The sequence below is a fragment of the Corvus moneduloides genome, chromosome 3, assembly GCF_009650955.1.
Source record: "Corvus moneduloides isolate bCorMon1 chromosome 3, bCorMon1.pri, whole genome shotgun sequence".
Classification (NCBI taxonomy): Eukaryota; Metazoa; Chordata; class Aves; order Passeriformes; family Corvidae; genus Corvus; species Corvus moneduloides.
Window position 1 is genome coordinate 72,905,542 of NC_045478.1, and position 14,507 is coordinate 72,920,048.

Consider the following 14,507-nt stretch of genomic DNA (forward strand, 5'->3'; position numbering starts at 1 on the left):
ATGCCTCTGTCAGTGACTGGGGAGTTTTTCTTGTTTAAAAGCTGGCTGATCAGGTCAGGGTGAAGTCAGAGGAGGGAGAAGCATTAAAATGACCACCCAGAAAGTGAAACAGGCTTTTTCATGTCTCACTGGAGCTGTGAATTCTTTACTTTCTGCAGTAGCTATAGGCCACTGAAGAATTAGCCCCTTTAAAATTTCCTATGATGTGCTAAGGAGATGCAGAGATAAAGCACTGACTATTTAATTTTACAGTTTAATTAGCCTTTATAATTCAGTTCAGTGTATCTTATTTGTTTGGAGCCGGGATGAATTATCATTCAGCACTGCTGTGTCAGGAGTCATCCTTTCTGCGTTGTCAGGCTGCTGCCTTCTTCCTTTCAGCTGCAGTTTAATATCTAGGGTGTGTATTTGGCATATATGTGCATGTGCTTGAGGGGAGGGGACAACACTTCACTTTTGGCGTAAGTTTCTAAAGAAATGAGAGCCATGCAGCAGTTCCAGGTGTTCTGCCTGTCTTTCCATCCCTTCCCCAGTTCCTAAATAATTTCTGAGCATGTTGGCCGCTTTCAAACCACGTTGAGAAGGTCAGTAGAAGACTGAGACAACCACACTGCTGCAGGTACATCTGCTGAAAGGAAAGCCATGCAAAACAGAGCTGGGGGACTTTCTGCTGGGCCACAGCCAGCAGTCACCTCCCTGTGCCCTGCTTGGATGCCAGCCCCAGCTCTGTTGTGTCCTTCTTGCTCAGTGTGAGAGGTGTGTGGAGACAGGTTGTGGGGAGGAAAGATCTGTTGGGTCTTCTGCCTGGGAAGGAGCTTGCCTTTAGTCCCTAGAATCAACATAAGAAATATTTCCAGTTTTCTGGTTTTCATTAGCAGAGTTCATGTGTAAAGTTCTTGTTTTTCTTGAAAAAAGCCTTTTTTCATAGACAGTCTGTATCAGCATTACTGAAATTTTGTTTTTATTACTTTTTTGCACAGATACAATGGCCAACACTAACTAATAAAAATTCATAAAGTGAGTTGCTGTAGCAGCAGACAGTGTCACATGCAGCAGTGCTGGTCAGTTTGGCCATTTTCCTTCAACTCTGACCTGAATTCTGACTGGGTAGCAATAAGTCACATGTTGTATGAAGGCAGCAATGGACAAGGAGAAATTCAGTCTGGATAAGCCCAAAACTAAACTTGATTTTTGAATGTTGCTGGGATTTTTTTGTTAGTCATTGGTTCTGTGTTTTTTCTCATGCAGAAGCAGCTCCAAAAATTACATTTTAACACAGCACTTTGATGTTACACCATTCTCTTGTTCTTGCAAAATGTATCTATAGCTAACAAACAAAAAGGAGGTAAATCTTGGTGAATTAACTTTGTTATGTGAATAAGCTGCGTGCTTGAAAGCTGAAGCACACTCTGTGCTGGCAGCTTGTGTTTGGAATGTTTGCATGTTAGCTTGTTGATCATTTGGAAGGTTTGGATGACACATTTACAATTTTTCTTTGGCCAATAAACATCTTGCTTTGCAATGACTTAACCTACGTATGTAGATCTTTGGTCCATTGATTTGGAAATAGAATTTCACTTTTTTTTATAGACTGACTGGAGGTCTGTAAAACCAGAGGGATTCTGTGATGCCATTTTCATTGTCTTAAGACAGAGTCATGAGATTTTTGTCGCAACACTCAGATTTTTTAGTAATTTGAGAATTATTGTTTCTTCTTTTCTCTGGAGCAAGTAAGGACACACAGCATGTTCATGTTTTACAGAACCTGCCTATTATATGTCAACCATGCTTCACTAGCATTTGAAAAGAGTGTGCTGAGCAGATGTGTGGAGCTGGCATAATAAGATGCTGAATGTCCATGACCCTTTGAATGCAAACTCAGGTATACTTTGTACAAAGAGCAATAGTTTAGTCAGCTTGCACTGACTCTATACAGCTCAGCTGTGGGAGGGATTGGGCTCTTTGAATGCCTCCTTGAATCAACATCTTGAAACAATGATTGCAGCCTAAGATTATCTACTGAAGTAGTTTTATGTTGTGGGATTTTTTTCTCCTTAAAAAAACAAAACAAACGAAACAAAAAAAAACCCAAAAAAACAAAAGAAACCAAAAAAACACCACCCAAAACATGCACACTTAGGAAAATGTCATTAAAAGTCTAGTAACCAAAGAAAAAAAAAGTTACCCTCTGGGTAAGCTCTTAAAAGTAGGGAACTGTCATCTAAACTCATGTGCATGGCCTTAACACTGTGTCTTTATGTGTGTTCGTTATAATCTGTACTTTTTGCTAACACATCATGAAACACTTTCTACCATCATGTGAGGTCTGCCTTGTAAAGTACACATTTCATGAATGGCCACATGGTGCTGTAATCCCTCCTACATCTTTTTTTTCCTTTTTTATACTACATTTTTTAAATTATGTGAGTATGTAATGATGATTTTTAACTGTGACTTGATGGAAGGCTAAGCACAAATCTAATGTGCAGTTTGACCTTTGTATGATCTAAGCAGGGTATTTTGTTGTTTTGGTTTTTGGTGTTTGTTTTTTTTTTATAGCATTGCTTTATGGTGAGTTTTTCCACACATTTTAGGATTATTTAATTTCGAATTTATTTCCCTAGTTTTCCTGTGTTCTTTGCATAATGGACTTTTTATCTTTCATTCAGCTGGTAACATGATAGTCTCAGAATAGAGATTGTTGCTTGAAATCTAGTTACTGAAGGTGGGATTAGACATAACTCCTGAATTATCCTGTTTTTACTGTTGTTTAGCTTCCATGCTCACATTCACACTGCAGATTACCAGTTTGGGAGTAACTTAATTTAAAAAGGATGACGATTAATCCAGAGGAGTCCAAAAGAAAACAAGAAGAATGATCAGAGATTTTAAAAATTTACCTAAAATCACAGGAAAATAAAAACAAATAGAGAAGACAGGGAAAGAGGGGACTGTCATAACAATTCTGACTTTTTTATTTAAAAGGTTCTGCAGAGATAAAGGAACTGTGCTGCTCTTAATCAGTAATGATAACACAAGTGGTGGACTTGAATTGTATCGAGTTCTAGATCAGATATTTAGGAAGAGGTTTAAACAAGGACAGCAAAGCAACAGAATAGATTATACTTCAGGATTTTGAAGCTGGTAGTGGCATTTGAATAGCTGATCCTGCCTTCAGGCAAAAAGATGGATGGTGACAGTTCCCAGTCATTTTGAGTCTTTTTTACCCTTGATAAATAGATTTAAACCTAAAACTTTCATCTTTCAGGAAGGAAATGGAAGTCTTGATTCTAAATCACCAGTAGTGGAGAATCCGCTGCACTTGATAAGTTCTTTCAATAGTGAATTGTTCTGTCAGATAGTAAATTATGAGTTATTTTTCCTCCTAATTTTTCTGAGAAGTCCAATTGACTCCTTTTCCTTGGATCTCACAGTGCATTTGTTTGCTATGTAAAGACTCATCAAATTTTTCCTGTGTAGACTTTCATGTGTAATTTCTTGCACACTGTCGTGCAGTCAACTCTCAGCCTTCTCTGTATTTTTTCCTTCTCATTCTCTTTTCAAGCTGAAGGCTTGTTATTTTTTTCATCATTCTTGTGATGCTGTATTGCACTTTGGTCATGTTTTGCTGAAAACGGACTCGGTGAATGGTCACATGAGTGCTATGTCAGGTCTTTGCTCCTCTCTTGTCCTGCTTCTCAGAAAAAGGGAAACTAGGATTATTCTGGCCTGTAAGGTCTCCCACGCTTTTGATAGTATGTGGAAGTATGCATGTCCTTGCCAGAACTACTCCTTCCCTGTGAATATGCTCTGCCTCAGGTTCTAGATGCTTTGGGTTTCATTTGCCATACTACGGTGCAAGATATCTGATGTCTTTCTTGCCTGATGGCTAAAGTGGCTCTTCACCAGCAAACCACTTCCTTCATTATTCTCTCCTTTTGCAGCTTTGTTTTCTGAAAATATTAACCGTTTTCTCCTATCTTCTGAATCACATATTGTCATGTTAAACTGTGTAGATTCAGAGCCTCAAGCAGAGTGATGTCCACAATCCCTCTTTGATGGGACAATTTCACATCTGTGACAGGGCAGCCATGTTATAAGTTTCACTTACGTTGATTTTTAAATTCTATAGATTGTATACATGATATATACTGCCAAGTCACAGTGAGTTATTCTTTTGTTATACACAGTTTACTGTATGTCAGTTTCCATATGGACACTCCTAACATTGAGTTGCTCTCTGGAACAGCCATTTCCACAGGACAGCTGGAGTCACCCATACTGCCCTTGATAAATATATTCGTACAGGAAGCTGAATATGCAGTGCTGAGTGCATTGCAGCATCCTTTGCATAATACTTTCCTAAGAAGTCAAGTCCCAAGATTTTATGCAAATGTAACGATCTCAGCCAAATCTGTGGTCCCATTCAATTTTGAAAATACATCTCTTCTATCTGTCGTGTTTGTTGATTTAATACTTTCCAAAGAGCTGCATCAGCTATTCTACTATTTGCGGGAAATTTATTGTAATACTTTTTAATTAGTTTTTCTGTTCTCCTATATAATGTGCAACATTTGCATCTCTGAATTACAGTGCAACATTAATCAGAGGTCCAGAGAGATCCTGGGCCAGACCTTTGGAAGAAAGTCTTAAATACAGGGTATCTGGAATTAGGTGATTTTAATTAATGCAGAGTTTAGCTGCTGATAGTCTTTTGTGGAGAGTTAGTGTTTACTCTCTTACTTGTTTCCAGCTATAACTTTGCATTACATAAATGAAAGCATAATTAGTATTTCCCTTGTTTGGGACCCACGCAGGATACTTACCCGTGTTGGTGCTGTTCATTGTGAATTTATATATTAAACTACTTTGATATCCTCAGGAGAATGAAAAGTATAGGGTAAAAAAAAAGGACCGCATTGTTTAGCATGTATGAATGACTGACAAAATACAGCCTAAAATATTCTGGTAGATTTACAGGATAGTGAAATAGAGAAATACAAGGCTTTACAGTGTTATCTTTTAGCCATTCACTGGTCTGAGCCAGCTTACTAAACAGTTCCTAGAGGACTCTGTTGTAATTTTACAATGACGTGACCCAGACACATCACTTCAGAAGCTGAAATTTCTACTATTGAAATACCAGGTCCAGAAAGGGTGATTGATGAGGGGTGTTGCAAGTGTGCACTATTTTACTGTTAGCCTTGTACCACTGGGCATGTTGTATCCCTGCACACACCTCCTATTGAAGGCCAGGCCAGGCATAGATGCAGTTTTGAAATGAAAATACTTATTTCATAGAATCATAGATCCATTAAGGTTGGAAAAGACTTCTAAGGTCATCAAGTCCAACTGTTAACCTACACTGCCAAGTCCACCACTAAACCGTGTTCCTGAGTGATGCATCTACATGTTTTTGAATGCTTCCAGGGATAATAATTACATCACCTTGCTGTATTGCTTGTTTTGTGTCTGGGATAAACTAGAGAGCAATAACAAAAAAGCAGACTGGCATAACATTTAGTTCAGCTTGCTGTGGAGAGGCAGTCTAGCTAGTACTCTGCAAGAAAGGAAAAAGGCTTCATGAAGCCAAAGTTTTTAACTGAAGTCTGCTCTATATAGTCCTTGTTCTGTATAGTCCTGTATAGCTATATAGCTCTGTATAGTCCAATTCAGCTATGCCAGTACTATTGTGACTGAAATAACAGTATAGGTGACATAGGTGTATCAGTAGAGAAATGCCCTATATCAACACTCCTGATTCTAAAGAAAAGGTTGAAAACATGACCACAACATAAGGATGAAGGCTACAAGAGAGGCACTACAGACAAAAGTTAGAAGATAAACAAACTCCTTGATTAGAGAGGCTGGCAATACCATGTAGTCCCAGGCAGGCAGTACCTCAGCCCACTCCTATTTGCAGCTCATCCTTGAGGAGGATCACTGGAGCATCCCAGAAGTCCCCGGTGCCTTATGTGCAGAGGATTGCTTTGCCACAAGTTCATGCTAATGCAAGATGTTATGAAAACTTCATTTCAAAATACCTTTTTCAGAAGATAAATGTTGAAGTAACTGCATCTTATTTAAGTCCTAAAAAGGTGTAAGTTCTATGTTAGAGCTTTTACATGACCTCCCCATGAAGCTATGCCGCAGGGCAGGTAATTGACCTCTGACATAGTTGATGAGTAAAGATTGCTGGGCAGTTGTACTCTAAGTGTGTGATTCTCAGTTGTATGGCACTGTAAAAGGAAATTGTGCTTCCTTTATAAGAAGGACACAATATGCCTGTCCCTATTGATGTTAGGTGGCTGTTGGTTCTTGTTTGCTTCCATTATACTGAATTTCTAGCAAGCACCCTTTTTGTTTAAGGAGAAACAGTGTATGTTAAAAGAGTAAGAGGCAGACAAAGCTCTTACAGAGAACAGGTTGGGAGTCATCTTTTCCTTGATTTTTCCTGCTTTGCCTGCAAGGATGAAGAAACCATCTTCTCCTTGTTTGTAGAGTTTTGTATTAAATGCAAAGGCAGCAGCCTCCTGAAGTGAGATGAAAAATAATAGGAGCTAAGAGAGCCTCCATTTTTTAAAGCCCAGCAAATCACTTTGATTGATTTTTTCCCCTAACTTGCAAGTGGTTTGTAAATGGTTTTAAATAAAGATTTTGCTCATGTGAATAATAAAATTGGAATTAATCAGAAGTGTGAAGGGGCAAGCTCACATACTTCTGAGGCTTTATTTTATTTTGCTTTTATTAAAAAAGACATCGGGGAATATATTATTAATGAAGCTAAGTATCATTGCTTGAAGCCTGCAAATAATTTTTTTTTATGAGGACTCCAAAAATATACCTTCAACAACAGATCAGTTAAAACTAATGGGATTTACTAGTATATATAAAATAAATCAGGAGACATTAAGTACAGGAAGAGCGTTGTGGGAATTGGTGTATCCATTAGTGTGGTGGTGTCCTGACCCACTCTTCCCAGTTGCACTGATGGGCTGCTGGGCATGAGAATATTTGTGCAACTTCATCATGTGGGATCCAATCATGATCCCATTCAGAGAAGGCAAGCCTGGTGCTCAAGCCTAGAAAATATGTGTCCCATTTTGAATCCTTCACAATAGGTGTTTGAGTGCAAATAAGGTGATGTGATGTATAATGAGGGCACATACCTATTTTTTTGCAAGAGCACTTTCATGTGGGTGTTGTTAATCTGAAAAGTTTCACCCCAGAGAGCATTTAGTATGTTGTGATTGATAGGTATCTAAAAATATGCAGAACATACTTGAACAAATGGAGCATTGATTTGCCCTTTTCTTCTCCAAATAGCTTAAGGTAATTGATTTTTTTTTTTTAACTGTTAGGATTTTTTATGCTATGTGAGTGCTGCTTAGCTTCCATAAAAGACTCTGAGTAGAGTCCATAGAAACAAATGGTTGAAATCTAAAGTATTATAAACCATGTTTTAAAAAAAAAATGCACATTTGAATAAGGACCAGAACAGACTCGATTTTTCTAATAATTCCTTGCTTGTTCCCTGGTAGAGCAACCCACAGCTGGGTGTATAGCAACCGGTTACATAGTGCAGAAAATCAGAAATTCGAGCTGTCCTGTGTTTGGGGAGGTGGGAAGCACACACAGTTCTCTGTTTCGGAAAGGGAAGTTCCTCTGTAGCATTTGTGAAAGAGTGACCTCCCATCTCAGCTGTCCTCTTGGGATGAATGAGCTTATGTGAGCCTCCTTTCTCCAGGCTTTTGGTCCTGAATTTACTGTTCTCGTGTTCAGAGACATGACCTTACCAGCAAAAGGATGGGCTCTGGGACTTTGATGAGTCAGTTATGCAATCTCACCCCTCCTTTCACTTCAGAAAAGAGAATATGTATTGAAATTTTCTATCAAGGCAGCTAATACCTGTCTGGTTTGGATTTTTCACTCTTCTGATGAGCATTTAGGTTTAACATCCTCTACAAAACCCGGAGCAGGACGTCCCTGCTCTCTTGCTTCTATGAATCTTGTGATCTTTTCGTCTTTGTCTTAAGGCAACTTGCTGCTGTCATCCCTTCTTACTGACTCTATTGCTTCCCCTTTTCTTTGCTCTCCTCCACTCCCTTCTGTCTTTCGATTATTGCTATCTGCATCAAGCAGCAGGAAGATAATGTATTCAGTAATTTAGATGCAATCTATTCTTTCCAGTAATTTCACTTGAAAAGTTTACTTCAAAACTACCAGGCCAAGGCATCCACTCAAAGCTTTCTGTTTGAGTAAATACTGTCAAAGCATTATGCCCACACTGTCCTGTGATATTTGCAGAAATGCCTTTTTTTTTAAATGTAGGTTTTATTTCTGTATAAAGATAAAAAGCAGCGAAGATAAGCTTAGAGAAGAATTCAGGATACTAAATTCAGGATATTTCACTTGCACGTCCATGTCCGAATTGGGTTGTGCACTAATCAGGAAGCAAGGAGCATCTGCCTTTTTAATTCGATTGTTTTAAAATTTTATGCTGTCTGTGCATTTTCAAATTATGGCAGTGATCCTGCAACACTGAGGTCAATGAAATTACTGATATGCATAGTTAATCATGAGACAAGCCTTTGCAGACTGTATTTAGGGGTCTGGGGAATCATGCAGAATGAAAATCAGGTTTAAACTCTCTGAGATTTTTCTCGTCTTTTACTAGAATCCATAATTTTAAACAATTTTGCTGCCTCTGTAATATTTAGGAGGAGCCCTGGTCTTTTATTATACAAATTCAATTATTCATTGACTCAAAAAATGAGGAGAAACTGAGAAGAGTTTTTTAATTTAAAGAGTGTCTTCAGTTTTCTCTCTCTTAATCTAGTATTTTACATTTTAGAAGAAATTATATAAATTGTGACTCAGAAAATCATCAGAATAGCATTTAAATACGTTAATATGGCTATGTCCTCAAGCTCCCAAAAATAAAGCATAAGCTAGTGCTTAAGTGAGAATTTTTCACCTAAATTGGGGAAACAGAAGGGAGAAGCATAATCCATGTTCTTAGATAAGGAAAATTCCAAGTTGAATTTATCCTACAAACTTCTCAATCCAGGAAGGTTTTATTTTATTCTTTGTCTCACAGAATTTGTAGTCCATAAGTCTGTTCCATGAAGGCCAGTTTTTTCATTTTGACCGTGGAACAGTGTAAGCAGCTTCCTGTTTTTTCTTCCAGTTAGGCTTGCTCTCCTGATGCTGTGTGTTGATCTAAAATATGCGGTCAATATTTTAACATTCTGAAAATACAGTGTAATCAGAAACCTACCCAAGCTTCTTTTTTCCTCCTTTCATCTTTTGTTATCTCACCTATTGAACTGTCATTAAGCACCGGGAGGAGACGTACAAGAGGGTAAAGTAAAGGTGATGAAGTTGCTCTGGTTTATCTTCTCATCTCTTAAGTTGCAGGTACCTATGCCATATTTTGCTTATGTGCAAGCCTGGTCACAGCTGGTTTTACCCTTTCCTTTTCCTTGAACTTGCATGTACTTGAGATTGGTACTTAATTTCTTTCTTGAAGCAAGAGTTTTCGTATTGACTTTAAAAAAAAAAAAAAATCATGAAGTGCAGTACAGGGATAAGGTATTGCATAACCATGAAATAACCTCAAATCCAGCCAGTGGTGCAGGCTGGGGGTGAGGGGACAAGGATCTGCATAAGTTCCAGCAAATAGAAAGTTGGAAATACCATGCATATCTGTCAGTTCATCCAGAGGAAGCTTTTGGAAAAAAGCTTTCAAAGTAAGCTGAAAATCCTTTGCACATTACTACACTTACTGTGCAGGCAGAGGTGATCCAGGGCTGCCTTACAACAGTTACTGCTGGGTGGTGCTTGCTCTGACATGACTGCCCAGATGGAAAGTGTGTTGAGAAGCAGAAATGATCATTCTTTGATTCATCTGCAGAAGGTTCTTCATCTGAAATGAGCAAGGAGAGAACTCAAGAAGCAAAACAGTTGATACAGTATAAAAAAAGGTTTTTGACCAAAATGTTTGTAGTACGCATATAGCTTAATGTGATTCCATATTTACTGTTCACCCTAAAGAGATCTTACATGCATTTACAAAGGTTTAGAAACTAGTTGTAAGATTCTCAGTTTCACTCCTTACCTTGTAAAAGCTTTGAATTTCTGTAGGAAGTAATTTGAAAGCATTCAGATGAGAGATAATAGATACGTGTCTGTGTGGAACCTTGTGATGAGATTCACCTATTTTTCTTCCCACCAGGTTTGGAGGAGACCAGCCGGTCTACATCAATATTATTAGAGATCCTGTCAACCGATTCCTATCCAATTATTTTTTTCGACGTTTTGGAGATTGGAGAGGAGAACAGAATCACATGATCCGTACCCCCAGCATGAGGCAGGAGGAAAGATACCTGGTATGTTCAAATTAAAGGTTTCAATTACCAATTTCCCCTCATTGTTATGTAAAGCTGTTATTCAAACTGGATGCTTGAATCGTGGGAGACAGATGCATCTTCCATCTTGTGTTTTTCCTCTGTCATTCTTGCCTGGTCCTTAATTTGCTCAGCTTTACTGTGTGGAGTGTTGCCAATGAATTCAGTTTGATCTTGAATAAGCTGACAGCAAGTTCCAGATTGCCACCGTTGAATTATGGTCCTTCCACTGAGTTGGATTTGCACTGTATAGTAATATAATAATTCTGCCTATATTTATCACTGTGAATATTCACACACAGTTTTAGGTTCAGACTATGTCTGTAACTGTGCAGCCTCAGAGGAAAATTGAGAAACAGAGCAATTCAGTGAGCTCAAGTCTCTAAGTTGTTTGTAATGTTCTTAATACCAGGGCTCTAATCTCAGTTCTTGCTTTGGTTTTGTCGTCTTTTGTCTTTTTTGGGTTAAGATTATGGAAATAATGCTGAATAAGCTATTCATAATAAGTTTTAAATTTGTACGACTACTGAACACCTGCCAGCTTTTGTTGCATACCAAGGTCCTGTGGCAGTGGGTGTTCAATGAATGCTAAATAAGAAACACGGAAACTAGGGAGGTGATTGGTTTGTTTTATATTGATCTCTTTGCATGTACACTGACACCTCTCAAAAAAAACACAATGGGGGAATTGCTTCTTGCCCTCTCTCTGATGGAGATCCAGTTTGATTGGACTCAGCCTTCAGCCATACTTGAACCTGCAGAGGGGTCAGTGAAACAGCAGTGACAGGACAGCTTGATGGTCTGCTATGAGATGTTGCAGGCCAGACAATGTCAAAACAGGAGATGTCTGTGGCTTTTGGAGGAGAAAGAGAGGGTGTTTTTGTGATGTTTTGAAGAGGCAGTAGAGTACAAGATATGTGATGAGCCATAGAGAACACAGCTCTGAACAGCTGCCACACAACATCTTTCAGCCCTAGCTGAAGTTAGATGAATCCAAGGAGGGCTGGGTTTTTTTACGTGTTACAGGACTGTTATGATTTCTTTTGTCTTTACTTCTGTTGTTTGTCATGCAGAGCCCTGTGAACAGACAAGCTTATAAATTATGAGTAATTGAAGGGGGAGGTATCAGTGTAACTGTCTAATAGCCTTAAATTTAATGTCATCTGCTATACAGATATGAACTGCGAAAGGTATCTTACTTGCTATATGGATAGAGACCCCAAAGAGGTCCCTATGTTAGCTGAGTGGGTCTTGACCTCCTGGTGTGCAGAGTTAGAAGACTTTGCATGTAGTGTGTGCATGGATTTCTGCTTCATCATCTCTGAATGGGACAAGAGGGTTGAGGAAATTAATGAGGGGTGGGGGTTTTTACTACAACTTTATTTTTTAACCCGGCTACATTTTCTTTTTTGGAAATGTTAAAAGTGAGTGGTAGAGTCTGTACTTTATTTTGAGCGCCTTCTCATTTGAAATGCAGTGATTGGCACCTCTTACGACTGACTCTGTAAAACCTGGTACTATTTCAGTACTGACTGTGCACCTTATGATATGTATAGCCAGTGAAATTGTACTTCAAGCAGAACTGAAACAAATAGATCGAATTAATGGTGTGTTGGTTTAAAAACTAATAGAAATTACCTTGCATTTTCACTGGCATTGGTATGTTCTTCAAGAAGGTAATTATTTATATGCATATGCAGATATCGATGCCTACACAGATCAGTACAAAAGCTATAATGAAAAAGAAATAAAAAGTGTCTGACTGAGGTCAGTTATCATTTTGTTCAAAAGGCAGTTTGATAATCTGAGGCACCATTAGCATCCTTAATAAAAACTATTTTTGCATTTTCATTTTGATTTTCTCTGTTGGTAAGTCAGTGTTAGAATCCTGGAAGTGTTTCTGGAACCTGTTTTCCATCCCTCCTTGGCAGACTTTGGCAGTCACTTGCACTCCTCAGAGAGAGTGACAGTAACATATAGAGCTCTTGCCAGTGAAATTAATTTTCATGAAAGCCATGCATTCTGAATGTTCAGCATTTGTAATGCTTGAGCCATCCAACCACATCATATATTGCATGCCCGCATTTTAATCTTTTCCTCAGCGGTTCAAGAAAATCTGCTTGCATATTTCTTAAAATTCAGGTATTAGAGATTTTGGAATCATAGCTTCAGAAATCTGCAAAATGGATTGTCTGATCTAGCTGTGAGGAAAGTAAGCAGCTGATTTTACCTCTGAGCCTGAGCCAGTATGCCACTTCAGCACAGGACTGATGGCTGGCCTAATTGCAGGTCTCATAACTTTTGCAGTTCTTCCTAATATTTTTCTAAATGCAAAACTCACCATGAAATATTACTCTTTTTTATGGGGGCCTATTTAAGTATAATCTTAGATTTAGCATATTAAATAGTTTCAACATTGATCACAATATCAAACATAAGTTGTTTGGAGTGAGGTGTGCCTGACCATGAGCAGATACATGAAGGCAGGGGGAGGATATGAGCTTTTACTTTTCTTCTTCCATCATGCCTCAGATGAACAGCTAGGAAAATACATAACTGCTGATTGATCCATGGATTGATCCATGACACTGGGCTCATTGCTGGAGTATTTGAGAAGCCTTGTGTTGACAGCAGTTATAGGCTTACCAAAAAATGGACTGGAGAAACTGTAAATATAACTTCTCTGTTTTACCAGAAGAGACGGGTTTGCAGGCAAAAGGTGTGTATCTTTGGAAACTGAGCCTTGGAAACTGATTGTGCTTTTATCAACCATGACGTTCTTGGCGTCCTATCTCTTGGAAGGTTGTGTGAGCAACTGGGAACATTTCCAGGCTATCCTGGCATCTTCATCAACAGCTGCCAGTACTAGCCTTTGCCCTTGAAAAGCTGAGGGCAACATCCATATTCCCTCAAACTGCAGTGTGAAGGTGTGGGAGCTCAGCTGCTCTAGAAAGCAGGCTCTTAAGGGAGGAAAAGCATTTAAAGATCAGGTTTTGTGTCTGATGAGCACCAGGTTGTGATGCTCTTGATGGAAGGATTTCCCTCCCCTCAGTTCTGATCCTTAAGAAAAAAAGGGAGTTGAAAAAGCCCAAACTATCTTGAAGTCTGGTAGTACCTTGCATGCTGGTTTTTTAACATTGAAAATCTGAACTGCTGACATTGCAAAGGTCAGAAATGGAGACAGAAATTTCCACCGTTCACTGATCATTTGAAATTTTCTCAGAATACAGCTTCAGGCTTTGACTCTGTTCCAGGAAATGCAGCCATTCATTCAGGAGTCAAATAAATTGTTCTAAACGTTTTGGTAAATGTCTGTGTTTATCAAAATTCAACTGAAAGTCGGGATAGAAAACAAGCCTTTTATTCATGAGTCGGATGTGGTAGAGGCACCTGCTGCAGTGTGAGACTTTTTACCCAGATCCACCAGCTCCTTGCCCTGACCTGGCATTTTCTCTGCTGGAGCGAGCTACTGTTAGTCACCTGAAGAAATCACTTCCAAGCTTCTCCAAAATAAATAGTGGCAGCGTGGTATTGTGGGGTATGGCAGAGAGGTAATTAATGGCGAGCACCTTGAGTTGAGTCTCAAGCACACTGATGTGACTGTCAGTCCTACATTATGGTCCTGTAAGATGAGATAAATTCACAGAAGTTAAATTACATTCATTGTAGTGAATGTGTTTCAGGTTGAACTAGAGTTCTTAGAGTAAATGCCCTTCAGTAAAGCAAGGAAACCCTTTTCAGTGCAGCTGTGAGTGCTGCAGGTACCAAGCAAAAGAAAAATACGCATGAGATGCGATTTAGTTCAGGGCTTGTGGAAGTGCAGAAGGTAGGAAGCACCCCTGATGAAGAGGGACTACCATTAATATTTTAAAGGTTTATATTAAAATTGTTCCTTCCAGAAGGCTTGTTTGTCATTATCTAGTATTTATTACAACTTCAGCGTGAGACATCAAATATAAAAAAAGGCATGTATAGGGTTTTCATCTTTTCTTAATACTTGGTAAAACTTTGATCTAAGACCACTAAGGCTGAATGAGTGTGTGAAGCAGCATGTTGTTGCCTGAATTACAGGAAATCTGGTTACGTGGGATTCTGATC

The 14,507-nt window shown here is 38.8% G+C and overlaps 1 protein-coding gene across 2 annotated transcripts in view; it reads left to right on the forward strand.

Annotated features, from left to right (window-relative positions):
• Window positions 1-14,507, forward strand: part of UST (uronyl 2-sulfotransferase) — a 175,357-nt gene that overhangs the window by 85,230 nt on the left and 75,620 nt on the right. For both annotated transcript variants that reach the window (XM_032102171.1, XM_032102172.1), the window contains exon 5: window positions 10,238-10,391. In XM_032102171.1, coding sequence (XP_031958062.1) covers window positions 10,238-10,391 — 154 coding nt within the window. The remainder of the gene's footprint in view (window positions 1-10,237; window positions 10,392-14,507) is intronic.